This window comes from Lottia gigantea (genome assembly GCF_000327385.1).
Source record: "Lottia gigantea unplaced genomic scaffold LOTGIsca_26, whole genome shotgun sequence".
NCBI classification, from domain to species: domain Eukaryota; kingdom Metazoa; phylum Mollusca; class Gastropoda; family Lottiidae; genus Lottia; species Lottia gigantea.
The window spans coordinates 1,252,917-1,268,651 of record NW_008708797.1 but is presented as its reverse complement, the minus strand read 5'-3'; the positions used below and the strand labels follow the sequence as shown (position 1 = coordinate 1,268,651).

General features: G+C 31.4%; 1 protein-coding gene across 1 annotated transcript in view; it reads left to right on the top strand.

Moving 5' to 3' along the window:
* Positions 1-117: 117 nt before the first annotated feature.
* Positions 118-15,735, top strand: part of LOTGIDRAFT_160793 (hypothetical protein) — a gene marked incomplete at both ends in the record, with an annotated part of 27,028 nt that continues 11,410 nt past the window's right edge. The window contains 29 exons of the mRNA XM_009055984.1: positions 118-212; positions 443-526; positions 743-863; positions 1,023-1,162; positions 1,546-1,684; positions 2,119-2,260; positions 2,520-2,701; positions 3,021-3,216; positions 3,441-4,118; positions 4,421-4,582; positions 4,830-5,026; positions 5,295-5,396; positions 5,709-5,809; positions 6,194-6,455; positions 6,673-6,833; positions 6,973-7,115; positions 7,339-7,474; positions 7,737-7,939; positions 8,236-8,351; positions 8,623-8,808; positions 9,048-9,280; positions 9,765-9,840; positions 10,227-10,444; positions 10,670-10,818; positions 12,061-12,197; positions 12,512-12,628; positions 12,880-13,002; positions 13,502-13,701; positions 13,979-14,121. Coding sequence (XP_009054232.1) covers positions 118-212; positions 443-526; positions 743-863; positions 1,023-1,162; positions 1,546-1,684; positions 2,119-2,260; positions 2,520-2,701; positions 3,021-3,216; positions 3,441-4,118; positions 4,421-4,582; positions 4,830-5,026; positions 5,295-5,396; positions 5,709-5,809; positions 6,194-6,455; positions 6,673-6,833; positions 6,973-7,115; positions 7,339-7,474; positions 7,737-7,939; positions 8,236-8,351; positions 8,623-8,808; positions 9,048-9,280; positions 9,765-9,840; positions 10,227-10,444; positions 10,670-10,818; positions 12,061-12,197; positions 12,512-12,628; positions 12,880-13,002; positions 13,502-13,701; positions 13,979-14,121 — 4,942 coding nt within the window. The remainder of the gene's footprint in view (positions 213-442; positions 527-742; positions 864-1,022; positions 1,163-1,545; positions 1,685-2,118; positions 2,261-2,519; positions 2,702-3,020; positions 3,217-3,440; positions 4,119-4,420; positions 4,583-4,829; positions 5,027-5,294; positions 5,397-5,708; positions 5,810-6,193; positions 6,456-6,672; positions 6,834-6,972; positions 7,116-7,338; positions 7,475-7,736; positions 7,940-8,235; positions 8,352-8,622; positions 8,809-9,047; positions 9,281-9,764; positions 9,841-10,226; positions 10,445-10,669; positions 10,819-12,060; positions 12,198-12,511; positions 12,629-12,879; positions 13,003-13,501; positions 13,702-13,978; positions 14,122-15,735) is intronic.

Sequence of the window (15,735 nt, the reverse complement as noted above, 5' to 3'; positions counted from 1 at the left end):
TAAAATGAAAATGGAAAATATCAAATTTATTGACATATTCATGCAAGTTTATTCGTAGATAACAGTCTCTGTCGACTCTGGTCAATTCCTCAAGTAGTTGACATTCTAAATAATAGAATGGCAACAATAGAAAAGTTAATTAAAGCCTTTGAGGCTTTAAAGGTGTTCCAGTCAGCTCCTGGTGGATTGGAAGAGATAACATCCTCAGCAAAGTATGTTTTCCTGAATTACTTACGTTTAACAAATTAGCCCATGTCTCTCCCAGCTTATTGAATAATAGGAGTTTTAGTTAATGAAATTAACCTGATGGAGTAAAGCATGTTGATAATCATGAATACTACAGGTCTTGTAAGCATTTTGTCTATTATATGTTATTAAAATAAGATTTCTTAATTCCATCATGTCCATAACATGCAATTGATATACACTAAATCTGTTACAGGAAGAAAGACCAACCTCCCAGTAAGAAAGATAAGATGGTCAACTGTAATGTTGTAGCTGATTGTATTTGTGCTGTTAATATGAGGTAAGCTGTTATTGAAAATCTGTTTAATTCTTGCCAATGCCTTTTTTTTTTCTATTGAGTTCTAGCATAACAAATACTCTGGTAGGCGTCTCCAGCAAAGCAGGATCTTGAGACCTTCTGTTTACATTTCTGTCTGTTTGTCTTAGTGGTTTGTGAATTCAATATCTTGATCCACTGTTGTTTTTATAAATTTGAATTTCTATTCTTTTTTCTCAGGTCTGTCCCTGATTTCCCCAAGTTTCTAGGAATAGCTGTAGAAGCATTTTTAACATTATGTGATGATCCTGAATCAGATATTAGAATGGTAGCTGATGAATGTCTCAATAGAACAATTAAGGTGAGCGAAAAACATACTTATATAAACTAGATTTTTAGATTTATTGACAGTAACTTTGTGCAAATGAAGCTTTTAGTGAGATATCTCCAAATTGAGTAAACATTACACACCCAATAATTGAAGGAAGATGCTTATTTATGGCCAACAACTTTGTTTCAGACCTTATTAGAAACTAATTTAGGAAGATTACAAGTTGAGTTATATAAAGAAATAAAGAAGAATGGCTCATCACGTACTTTAAGAGGTGCTCTATGGAGATTTGCTGATATGTGTCATTTAATCAGACCATTAAAATGCAGGTAAGGATATTTTACATGCTCCAGTTGTCTCGAAAATTTGGAATATAATGTCATAATAAAATTTAGGATAATAATAACTCTGAGTAACAACATGTTATTTTTAAGATTCTGTTTTAATATTTTTCTATTTCGTTTATTTAGGAAATAATACTAAGTTTAATAGAAATAATTAGATGGTAAGGGATTGTCCATTGCAGTATGTTTTGACTCAATAATTCAAACAAGATTTTCAAAAAGAAGGAAGTTGCTATATCTCCCTTATTGCTTGGCATTGTTGTCTTCATTAATCCAATGATTTTTTTTCACATTTCAATATCTAGCAATTTAGCTGCAACTTAATTACACTTTAGTTTACTTTTATTCAACTCCTTGTTACCATTCAGACCATATATTGTAAACCTGTTACCATGTCTGACAAGAATTAGTCAGAGAGATGAAGAAGCCATACAAGATACCCTAGGAACATCTATGAGTAAAATTTGTCCAGCATTGATGGGATTTGCTAATGATGGTGAAGTGAAGGTACAATATTGTTATTGTATTATCTTGAGTCTGAGAGTTTTTCACTTATTAGTCTACTTTTAAATGTTAATGTTTATTTTCCTTTAGAGGTCCTTCATTATAACTTGTATTGGTGCTTGTAAGTTATAATGATTTTAGTACTGGGAATAAGACTTCCCATGAGAAATTTTTCTTAAACATGTTCAATATCTTTTCTGTGAATTATTTCAAATTTGCCAATGAATGAAGTTATTCATCGAGATGGAATCATGCAATTGTTTCTTTTTATGAGTCTCCTTACTTTGAAATGTAAAAATTACTGAAGCTTTGTCTAGTAATCTGTTTCACAGATTAACATTCTAGTGAGGGTCCCAGAATGTCAACGTATCTGTTAAAATACATTAACATAACATTTCATTAATTCTAATGAGATTCTTTTGCTATTGTTATTATAGAGTTTATTGAAGACATTCCTACCCAATTTAAAATCAACAGTAGCTGTTTGTAGAAGAACTACGGCCACTTCCTTAGTTTTAATCTGTCAATATTCTAGAAACCCTCTATCATTCTTCAATTATCTTATATCAGTACTATTAGGTAAGTTTTACTTAGTTTTTTTTATTTGAGTTTTCTTATTATGAATTGGCTGTGCAGACTAGCGCAAAATCAGAGTTGCATGATTTGCGTCTAAAACGAGGTATCTGGCTAATCTTCACTTTCAGATTTTAAGTGCTCTAATTGACTGATCTAAAGTCAAGAAATATAGTATGTTGGATTTACCAAAGTCAGAATTATGGCAAATGGCAGATGGTGAGGAGTGACTTAAATCTAAAGATATTTTTTAATTGTTTTCTAGATATGGTATTACCAGTGGATACAGAACATGATATTTATACACTATTAGGTGTTATCCTATGTTTACGACATGCTATACCTATTATGAATGATTCTGATGAGAAAGATCAAGGTATGAAAGGTAGTTTTGGTCTAATACAGAAAGATAAAGAAGAAGGAGTGAGTGCAATGCAAGTTGAGAAGGTGAGATATGAATCCTACTAGCTGTAGCCTTGGCATTGTCAATTTAAAGAAAACTTTTTTTTACACCCATCTCTCTATATTAGTATATTATCAGCTTCCATATACTTCAATATTGAAAATGCTTTGGTTTTTTATATGATTTATTTATATGAAGCTCTACTGAAAGTTTCTCATTTCACCAACTTCACTATCCTTTAGTATTATTTTGGCCCTTTTTCCCAAAAAATGTTTTAACATCTTAATATAGCATATACATGGTAAATCTTGTTTATTTGAAATAATTCAGAGAATTAATACTTTCTTATCATTACTATTTCAGATATTTCAGCTGTTATTATTTTATACAAGCCATAATGATCATAATGTAGTTACAGCATCATTAGAGGCTTTACAACAACTATTACGTCACCCACCAGATAGTTTGAGATCTATTTTATTAGTTAGAGGTAGTATAACCAGAACACACATATTTCAACAAGATTTTATAGATGAAAGAGAAAGGATGAGAGTAGAAAGTAAGTATTTAAACAATGTATGTATATCAGGTATATGCACTCTGTTGCTACAGATGTTCTTCTTTCAAAATCTAATGATATTCTAAACTTTTAAAATAACCCTGGTCTGTGTGATGTTATTAGGAAAAGTTGTCTGGAGTCTGTGCATGTCACAGACCATAATGACTCCTAATTTTGTAATAATTTTGAAATACAAGCTAAAAGACATGTTGAATATCTTTTAGGTTCAGCAGAATTAACATCAGAAGCAGACGATCAAGGTTTGGAAGAAGATGCAGATGTTTCCATGGCAACAGATCAACCAATCAAATCTAATACTGCCACATTAGATGACGATATTGAACAAGTAGAAGAACTTCAACTTGACTCTTCAAGTCAGGAGGTTATAAAGGACAGTGAAGAAAATGCCAAAAAGCTTGATCCATCTGTTCATTTTACAACTGATGACGATTATTCAAATTTAGACATTGGTGATCTCAATGATGACAAGTCTGAAAAAACAACTTTGACACGTAGTGGTAGTCAAGATACTTTACTTAGTGTTAAAAGTCTTAGTCCAAGACATTCCGCTTCAGTACGAACTCTAGAATTAGCACAAGATTTAAATGGAAATCCAGAATATGTAGAAACATCGGAACCACCAAGTCCTATGCCGATTTCAGATTCTAACAAGATTTTCCAGCAGTTAGCAGATTTTGGAAATATAACAGACAATGAGATGCCATTAGTGTATTGTGTACGGTTATTATGTAGAAGGTTTTTACTGAGTGGAAATAAACTGGAGTTGATTTTAGATAAGTTTGTTAGAGTCAGCTCAAAATCTCTTGCATTAGCTTGTATTAGTTCAGCTATTTTCATGTGTCCTAAGATATTTCTGTTAAAACTACTACCAACTGATTCAGGTGAGTGTTGTGGTTTTCTTTCTTTTGCTGTATTCGGTTAGATTGGAAATCTTAAATTTCCAAGTGAATTCAGGGCATGTCTTGAGAAACCAAAGTTTTCAAATTATAAGGTAACAACATTGCAACCAGCCTGACAAATACAATACACTCATAATAACAAGCAAATAGAGCTTATGTATTAGTATTGCACTTCCAGAAGTAACAAATGCAGCAGCAGTTTGTGTTGTTGACATTTCTTTATTCATACCCATACAGTATAAGACATCAACAGTTTTTTAATTTATATATCTATGATATTTCAGGTGATCAAGATATAAGGGAAGTAACTCTTTATGCCTCACATCCTGACCCTGTATTAAAAGGTCAAACAGGGATAGTGATCAGTAGTTTTATTAAAGCTGTATTAATAGAAGGAAGGGGTGATTTTAACAAGTGGTTAAAAATGAATTCACCTGCAGACATTGGTAAGTTATCAAATCCATTCATATTCGTTCTGCAATCTTCTCTCAAATTGGAGTGTCTTTGAATTGCATAAACTGATATGATTTTCAACAGAGAAAGTTTTACGGAATACCCCAAAGGAAAAGAGACATGCCGGGAGAACATGTGATGTTTCAACCATTTATTGCTGTTTATAATCCTTGTAATGGCATTGTATAGTCATATTAAACCAGAGTTATATTATTCAGTTATTTAATACATGTGTTGTAGGTGAAATCTGCATTGATAACCTAGTCAATACTATAATACATGTAATAGAAGATGAATCATCAGTAGCTACTAGACAAGGGTTAATAGCATTACAGTCTTGTCTAGCAAGTTTGCTAGATAGCTGTCATGGTGGCCTAGGTCTACAGGTTTTATTAGATATTCTGGAAGTTAGAAATAATCCATATTGGTTAGTTAAGGTGAGCTCATTTTAAATAACAAAATTTGAAATTACCTTTTCGGTCAGAAATTGTTCATTTGATGTGCTTACGTGTTCTATTTGTTCAGAACTCATATAATTCTGTTCACGCATGTATCTTTCATTCAAATTCAAACCAAATAATTAGTGTTATTTAATTTACTGAAATGATCAACAGCTCTTGATCAACATTACATTATTCCATCAGAACATAAATCAATTTTTATTAGTTTTTATTATGAAAGCATTATCATTGGTTATCATTGTAGGTTGAATTGTTAGAAGTTTTAAGTAGTATTAATTTTAAAGTTGTTAGTTATTTAGAAAATATCTGTGAAGAAATAGAAATAGGCAAACATCATTATTTAGGGGTAAGTCAGAGTTATCCTTTAGCCTTTCTTTTATATTAGTTTTTCAGTCCTAGGAGCATTTTAGGAGTGCCTTTATCTAAAACATTCTTGATGAGAAATCTTGATGATCAGATGAACTTGATAGAAAGGCTTACTCTTTCTGATTCCATTTTGAATGATCGAGGATGGCTATTTGATTTTAACCTTACACTAATTTTGTTGTCTTGTGAATTGAATTGATGTACATCAATTTTCTTCCTGTGTTTGTACAACATATATCAGGAAAATGTTGGTTTTGAATGTTGCAATGTTTTGATGCTTTACTCATTTCAGAAATTAGAAATCCAGGAATACTATATACAGAATGTAGTTCTATGTTTATTAGCTGATGAAGATATTAGAGTTAGACATGCTGCAGCTAATTCACTTGTTAGGTAAGGTTATAATTCCAATTTGTCCATACTTTTAATACTGCTCTGTTATTAAAGGTTGTGCTATAGCACAGTTGGTTAGAGCTTGGAATCTTTACATGACTTCATGTGCTTGGATCACAAATGATGGTTGTGAGTTCTAATCTATGTCAGCATGTGAAAACCGAGTGACCTCATCTTTCCTCATTATCCTCAGAATCGTCTGACAATTTTTCCTGTGATTTGTGAATGTTTCAAAGTCCTTTATGTTATTCTACAAGCTAATCATGATCAGGAACATCTGTCAGTTTATTAGTGCTTCAAAATTACTGTTACTGCAATCTTATGGACCACAGTAATTGTTGAGCTAGAGAAGAAAGTAATACTCCATTTCTTTCATTGTTTCAGATTGATACCGAATCTGTTTTATCCTGTTGATCATCCTCAACATGACCCAGTAACAGCTTGTGCTCAAGATTTAACTAATAGAGTCTTCACCTCTCTATCACATCAATTAATAGAAGATTTACCTCCCTTGGTACAAGGCCTAGTTAAGCCTTATCATTATTCACCTAATATAAAAGTTAACAGTACAGTGGAGAGTTGTTTATCTCGAATCATACAACAGTTATTACATCAGATACATATATCACAATCAAGACACTTATTAGTGAGTATAACAAAAGTATTACTTAGCCTAGATATTAACGAAATGATAAGTTAAATATTTGTTACCAATGGTAGAATTATACATCAAAGTAGATTTGACATCTTTGTCTATATTATTTTATAACATTTTCAAATTTTCCCTCTCTTTGTTAAAGATACTAAAGTGGCTTATTTATTTAAAATACAATTAATGCTGTTGATATTATTTATAATTACAGAATGGTTGTTGTCACGCTCTATGTTTATTATGTGAAGAATATACTGTAACTTGTTATTCATCATGTTGGGGTTGTGGTTCAGCAACTCATATATCAACCAAAGATCAGACACGTAGTGGTAGTATGAAACGTCCACCTAGTCGCTCACTTAGTTCTTCCAGGTTCGTATTTTTCCATCAAGAACTTAAATATAAAAACTGCTATTTTCAGGAAACAGACTGTTTTGTAAAATTCAAGTTAACTAGAAATTTCAGGTATGAAAAGATGGTAATAATGGCAATATTCTGTTATGTTTTACAGTACATTTAGTTTAGAAGAGTTGTCGTCTGCTACAGGTAGTGGTCCATTACCCATGATTCTTAGTATATTGATGTCATCACCTGTAGGATTAGATATATCATCACATCAAGATGTCCTACAACTTACGGGTAATTTGATGGCAGGTCAGTCCGCTTGAATTCCATTATTATATTTATATGCCTCTGAATGACTTCAAAATAGATGCATTTCACGGATTCTTTTGAAGTGCAATATGAGCTTCTCCTGACAAAAATACAAAGGAAAGGAACCTAAATCAATTATATTTACTTTTAAGCGCCTACAATTTTTTTAGTTTTGACATGTATGTATATTTGTGATTAAATCCTGTGATTATTCTGTTGATAGGTTCAGCATTTAAATGTTTACGATCCAGTGAAGAACTAGCTAGTTTAACTAGTACAGGTGATGCTGGGAAATGGGCAGCCATATCAGATATACAACTTGGTACATTAATAGATCAGTTACTTGTACATGTGGCCAGGTATTAACTTGATATTTGAGAAATTATTTTATTTCCCATTTCTGACTTTTTTACACCAATTTTGCAAGAAGACTAATTCTCAGGTATGAAGTTATAATGGATTCTGTCAATATATATATATATCTATTTGTAGACCAACAAGACTTTGAATTTTCTGTTTGAACAGTGATATATGCAGCCTGAATAGATCATCAGACAAATGGTTAAGAGACCTTTATTATAGTAACTGAAGTATCTGATGTGATTTTGTTATATTCTGCAGGTTGTTGAATTGTTTTCTACATGTATTTGAAGAACAGATACCAGGACCACCTCAAGTCAAACCATCTCTTCCCTCCCTACCTAATGCTCCATCATTAAGTCCTGTAAAACGTAAAGTTAAAGGTGGTGATAAGGAAACAGCATCACCTAGTGGTAAAGATAATATTACAGATAGTAAAACACCACAGAAAACTCCACAAAAAGGTAATAATTCCTTGAATTGTTCTTTCTCAAAATGTTTATTAAAGTCTTGGTAGAGTGGCTTTGAAATATTGGATACCTTTTTGGTACTTCAAATCCAAACATTAGTCTTGATGAGGGACTTTGTCCATTACTTTTGTAAGAAGTTTTCTTTAGATTAGTTTATTAATTACACTCTTCATCACCTTGGGTTTTTTTTTCCTTTTTTTTGCTGACATAGGAAGAGGTTTGGCTGCATGGATGATATAGAGTGATATTTTTTCTTTTTTCTACTTTACATGTTATATCAATATTTCTAGATACAAAAGAAGGAGAGAAAGAAAAGGGAAAGAAAGAAGGTTTAGGAACATTCTATAATTTGCCACAATACATGAAATTATTTGATGTTTTAAAAGGAGCTTATTCTAACTATAAGGTAGATATATTTTAGAATTCCTAGTGATACACAACTTGCTTGAGTAGTTTTAGTGAACCTTTGTGTGGATATTTCATTTAATTTTGTATTTTGATTCAAATGGTTCAAATTGTTCTAAATATATGAACCATTGTTATGCCATATTCAGAACTTTTGGTCATTATCTTATGAAACTGTGTAAAAATAGACACCCTAGCCAGCAGTTAATGTATAAGATTGTGATTATTTTATTTCAACCTATATAGATGGATTTTATTTGCTATTATTTCAGACATCACTAGACCTGAGTAATTGTGATAAATTTTGTAACTTGTTAAAAGTAACATTAAGTGTCCTGTCTCAGATATTAGAGGTTACAACATTAACCGATATCGGCAAATATGCTGAAGAATTTCTCACCTATTTTAGATGTACATTTAGTATAGAGCCAACATTTACAGTATTATGTGTTCAACAGGTATATATATTTTTGAGTAGAAAACCATTTTCAAATTATGTTATTTTTATAACAATCCTAAATATGTAAATTTGGGATTTGGAACCCCTAAATTTATATGTGGTTCATGAATTTCTTATGACATTTAAAATAACTTTTGTTATGATGTAGAAGTTTTTAATGTCCAACAAGAAAGCAGTAGAATGTTTTGGGAATAGTCTAGCAGTTACATTCAGTAGAATAATTTTTTTTTATTTCAGTTATTAAAAGCATTATTTGGTACCAATATTGGTAATCAATGGGAACCGGGATCAGTTAGTAATTATACTAGTCAGAGAGTTAAACACTTAACTAGACAAGCTGGTAGTAATTTTAAGCCTGGTTTATATCAGTGTTGTTTAAACCAACCTTATACTACTCTTACTAAATCATTAGATGGTACCTCTACTACAAATACAGATAAAACACAGTCAGAATCAGATACAAGTCAAAGGTAAGTTATACAAATCTTAAATATATTTTTTCATAAACATTGACTATAGCAGTGCTTCTTAACAAGGGAGGAATTGGAAGGCCATGAAAGGAATCATTGCCAGGTTTATCACAGTTATATTGTATTCATAAAGAAATGTGGGTTGAAGATAAACGAGTGAGGTGATCTACGACTGAGATTGCCGTCATTCATCCCTGACAAACAGAAAATCGTAAATGAACATTCCGCCAAAGGGCGTTCATGGTTTATCATTGAATACATTTTTCAAGTAAAATATGTTTAAAATGACTGTGTTATTTTGCGGAGGAACAAATTTGGAAGGACTCATTGAGGTTGAAAAACACTTATAAACACTATAGAACCATTTTAACATGCTTCATCCATCTATCACTGTTCTTAGGTATATGAATTCATTAACCATGTTGAACCACAGAAGAATTGATCTTGGATTCTTTGTGTAATAAAATTTTGGGTTTTCTTTCAGTAATCTGTTATGGTTAAAGAAGAGGGTAGAAAGAAAAGTTCCTAGTATTTTGAAACCTGGTAGTAAAGTAGATAAGGTAAGATTATATAAGATAAAAGTAAACCAATACAAAGAATATGTTTTTTTTGCTGTCCTTTGAATCTATGCATTGCCAATTTGTCTGAAAGTTATATCTAAGTATTTAGGGCCACATCAAACTGGAAACCGTGATATCTGCAGGTTTTTTTACCGGGAATAAAATATTTATGATAATTAAAACTTCCCATGAATCCAGTGATATGGTTTCCATACTTTACAACTTCACAACAAGTTTTTAAAGGTTTCACTTATGAAATTATAAACAAATCTGAATTTAAATGCTTTTTCTTCTGTTATTTGATTATTTCCAAAATCTGTAGAAAGCATCAAGTTGCCCATACCCTGTTATATAATTTCCTTATATAATTATGTTTTATATTTCAGTCTGCTATAGCCTCCTATATTAGACTATTTGAACCTCTAGTTATTAAAGCATTAAAACAGTATACCGTGACCAGTTCATTAGATCTCCAACATCAAGTCTTAAATTTACTAGCTCAACTAGTACAACTTCGTGTTAACTACTGTCTACTAGACTCAGATCAAATATTTATTGGTTTTGTTCTCAAACAGTTTGAATATATTGAAGAAGGACAAATAAGGTATGAAATCTATACAAACAATCTTTTCTGTTCCAAAGTCAAATTGAAAATTATTCCTCTTAATTATTGTAAAATAAAATGATTCATTTTTCGCTAACAAAAATAAAGTTCAATTCATGACTTATGACTTGTCATCTGACACATTTTTCTATGAAAATTATGTAAAACAACTGAACACAGCAATAAAAAGCCTACTTTCATGTGTTTTGGTTTGTTTGTTTTCAGGGAATCTGAGATGTTAATACCACATATCTTCAGATTTCTAGTCATGTTAAGTTATGAAAGGTTCCCAGGTAAAGTTATTATAGATATGAATGGTGTTATACATAGATGTGATGGTATAATGGCTAGTGGTTTACAACCAACAAAACATGGTATATAACATCTATTATTATTCATAATCATACATGTGTAATCTACCGATGTTGTCGGGTTTCTACCGCTTTTGCATATTGTCTACCGCTCTACCGGCGGGATACCCGATTCTACTTTCGCTTTTATAATAAATTTTACGGTAGCCCTACTTTTACTAAAAAACGAAATCTTGAAGTCTTCTCAGTATTTTATACCGTCAGTGACAATCTGTGAGGTCTATAATAGGCCTATATAACATAGACGTCGTTTCAGAATCATTATCGGTAGATTATCATATGCGACTGGATGTCTATTTCTTATGTAAACTTAAACTTCGTTTCATAAAATTGTTTTGTAATTTTACTGTAGCCTGTAAACATTTATTTGATTGCCTGCATAACGGGCTTACTTATTACAAGTCTTTCCCCATTCTGAAAAACGTCAAAATGGAAGCGGAAAATTCAGTTCAATGCTTCGTGAGAGTGCTGCAGGAAAAGTATTTAATGATGGGACTGGAGATATTTAAGATGTCATGAAATACACCTTTGGAAAAAGTAACATTGCCAGTACATATTGTTGACTAAATATTGCTTTCAGAACATACTGATTTTTAATATGGTATTACATGTAGGCCTACCGGTAATATTTAATTTAGAGGGCTGGGATCATGCTTGCTTTCTTGTTTTCAAACATCATTTCACCTTGACATTATTTTTGATTCAATCAATACTGAAGAATGATAATATCAAATTTTTTTTGGGCCCCTAAATTTGAAATATCAGGCACTATTTCTAGAATTATCTATAATTATAGATTGTTAATTTTAACTGTATCATATAGGCCTATGATCAATTTAATTAATTTACAAGGCTTAAAGCTTATTTTTAAAAAAAAGAAAAAAACTATCAATTTGGAGTTTCAAATCACGAATTTACGCGCTTTGGAAAAATCTCCGACTTTTCACCAAATCTCCAGATTTTTCAAGGCAAATCTCCAGATTTTTTTTCCTGACCTGTACACATGTATGTTCATAATTATTATAATTCATTCTAATTTTGTGTAATTTTAAAAAACCCTCAATAGGCCTTCAAAAAGAAATTAAAATGGATATGGGGCGTTTTGAGATTACAATCATGTGAGTGGTCTGTTATACAGTCACTATGAAATGTTTCTCATCTACATTACATAGGATATGTTCTGCATTATGAAATTCTTTCCTGTTGTAATGTGTCCAAAAAATGTTTTTGTCATTTTAATTTCAGCTATACCAGCACTCCGACCTATAGTATATGATTTATTTTTATTACGTGGTAATATGAAATCAGAAGTAGGTAAAGAACAAGATACACAGCGAGAAGTAGTTGTTTCTATGTTATTACGTCTTATTAATTATCATCAGGTTAGTTTAAATATTAAATATTTGCTTTCTACTGATTGAGTACCGAGTACTGAGTTGGAACAGAATAACAATCAGCAATGCAGTTTGGAGGACTAACTTAGTCATTTTGCATTTAGATGCATGTTTAAGATTATTTGACATTGAAAAGGCAATAAAAAGTAGGCTTATACCACTATCCTGAATAATAATTCTGTACTGTACACTTTTTAGAATTGCTTATATTCATATTGGCAAATAAGGTCACAAAAATTTCATTGTATTTTTACCAATAGCATGATTTGTGTTCACAGTTAGAGTTACATGTTTTTCTATAGGCATTAGAAATGTTTGTGATAGTATTACAACAATGTCATCGTGAAAGTGAAGAAAAATGGAAAAAATTATCAAGACAGGTTATGGATCTTGTTTTACCAGCTTTATCAAAACAACAGGTTTGTTTTCTTTTTTATAAAAATCTTTATGACACTCTTGTTCATCAAGCTGCCATTTTAGATTCAGTATCAGTTGGTAATTTTGCCTCTGATCATCAAGTAATAGTATGCATCACAAAAGTTATCCAAGTTATGGCTATCCCGAAACAGACTGTTACTTTTCAAGCTATATCTTATATTTTAATCATGGTGATATTTTAATTCTACCTTTTTATCAGAGAATAATGATTATTAATTCTATATATTTTCAGATTAATTTGGACTGTAGTAAAGCTTTAGATGTTCTCCATTTATTATTTGAATGTGTTTCACCAAGTGTATTTAGACCTGTAGATATCTTATTAAAAACATTACTAGCACCACCAACTGATATTGTAAGTCTTTGTTACTTTGTCCATCATTAAACAAATGTTTAAACCTCCACTTTTGGTAGCATTGAAATATTTATGTTAGAAATGACTGTGCTTCACTGATTATATCCAATGTGACATTTATAAAACTAAGAGTCTCTTCTCTGACTTGGATTTTGTTCAAGAAAAAATTTTCTATTCCAATCCTAGTTTCAGAGCATTTCAGACTAAGTGCTGACAAGGAACAGATACTCAGCTCAGATCTGATGTACTATTTTTAGCATCTTACATGATTTTATTCGAGTCCAGTTCATCATCAGGCTTAAAACTTGTCAATATTTCTTGTGACAAGACCACTGCTGACGAAACCATACATCTGTTGAATATTAATTACAGGACATACATATATTGTATGAAATAGCTAACAGTAATAACTATTCAAATGTTATTACCAATTGCTTGAGCAGAGAGTGTTTTGTATAGAGGGAAGATGATTAAATCTTAATCTAAACTATTATTTCAGAGCTGTGTTGAGGGACTACAAAGATGGTTGTGTCTAGTTTTAGCTATATTACGTATTATTATATCACAATCAAAAGAAGAAACTGTTTTATCACGATTATTAGAGTTAAATTTACCATTGTGTTTAACACGAGATTTAACCAAAACCAATGCTGATCCTGTAGCCTTAACTGATATTAATCCTGAAGAAACTTGTGCCTGGTAGTTATTTGTTATACTTTTAAGTGTTTAGAATGTCAAAAGAAAGGTAGAAGCAACCATTTTTTACTAGGATAACAACATAGGTTCAAGAGAATTCTGTAAATTATCAGTTAGTCCTTGACCAAAGCCCATGGCATTGATCTATGGTGACTGGACTTTCATACTGTTCAGTTTTTGCTCTGCTATAAATGTATTGTATAAATATTTCAACATATAACAAGAAAATGGGCTCATGATGTCGGTGTGGTTTTCTGAATGAATGATTTTTGTACTTCAGGTTTCTGTTACAAGCTGTAGGATTATGTAGTGAAATATTAAATAGAGAATCAGCTATAGTATCTACTAGTCAAACATTTTGTGATTTTACTGTAGAACAGATGTCTCATTTATTACTCTATATAACTTACATGTTTCAATCAGGTAAGCTTTCTTGTTCTAATTTTACTGAAAAACGTTTTTCTTAGGATCTTTATCTTCCATTGGACCACCATATTTACTTCTAGCATTTGACATACTTGTGGATGGGTGGCAGCAACATATCTTCAACAAGCATGAGGACTGCAAGTAGCAAATATGACATACCAAACACAGACAGATAGCTTATATTTTTTCAATAAATGATTTTAGCCTAATTCAAGCATGATAGCTTTAACTTATTATATATAACTGTCTACAATACATGTACTATTGCACATGTAACATGATTTTGATTTGATATGAATGTACTGGTTTAAAGTAAGACAATGTAAAACTATAACAATTTCTGTAAAGAAGATGTTTAATTAGGTAATTATCAGAGAAGATTGTATATCTAATGTAACTTGATTCAATCATTGGAATTTAATACAAACTTAACTCAGGTTCAATGTTGATATAACTTGTACATTTCAATCACATAAGTTACTTCTAAAATTTACTTGTACATATTTTAATCAATGATGTTGTTAAAATCTATTTTTTGTATTGTTTTTTTATACGCCCAGACGTAAGATGGGCGTATATTGTAATCACCCCGTCGGTCCGTCCGTTCACATTTGGCTCGTGCTCACTCTACAGGCTACAGTTCTTTATGGATTCTTTTGATTTTTATTTTGTGTGTCAATGTCATTATGAAGATGATCCCTATTGATTTTCGTGATAATCAATAATTTTTCACCGAAATATCGTGTCTGACTTGACGTTTTTCTCTATTAGCTATATTGTGCAACTCGTGCTCACTCTACAGGCTACAATTTTTTACAGATTCTTTTGATTTTTATTTTGTGTGTCAATGTCATTATGAAGATGATCCCTATTGATTTTCGTGATGATTGGATAATTTTTCACCGAAATATCGTGTCTGACTTGACGTTGTTCTCTATTAGCTATATTGTGCAACTCGTGCTCACTCTACAGGCAACAATTTTTTACAGATTCTTTTGATTTTTATTTTGTGTGTCAATGTCATTATGAAGATGATCCGTATTGATTTTCGTGATGATCGGATAATTTTTCACCGAAATATCGTGTCTGACTTGACGTTTTACTCTATTAGCTATATTGTGCAACTCGTGCTCACTCTACAGGCTACAATTTTTTACAGATTCTTTTGATTTTTATTTTGTGTGTTAATGTCATTATGAAGATGATCCCTATTGATTTTCGTGATGATCGGATAATTTTTCACTGAAGTATCGTGTCTGACTTGACGTTGTTCTCTATTAGCTGTATTGTGCAACTCGTGCTCACTCTACAGGCTACAATTTTTTACAGATTCTTTTGATTTTTATTTTGTGTGTCAATGTCATTATGAAGATGATCCCTATTGATTTTCGTGATGATCGGATAATTTTTCACCGAAATATCGTGTCTGACTTGACGTTTTACTCTATTAGCTATATTGTGCAACTCGTGCTCACTCTACAGGCTACAATTTTTTACAGATTCTTTTGATTTTTATTTTGTGTGTCAATGTCATTATGGAGATGATCCCTATTGATTTTCGTGATGATCGGATAATTTTTCACCGAAATATCGTGTCTGACTTGACGTTTT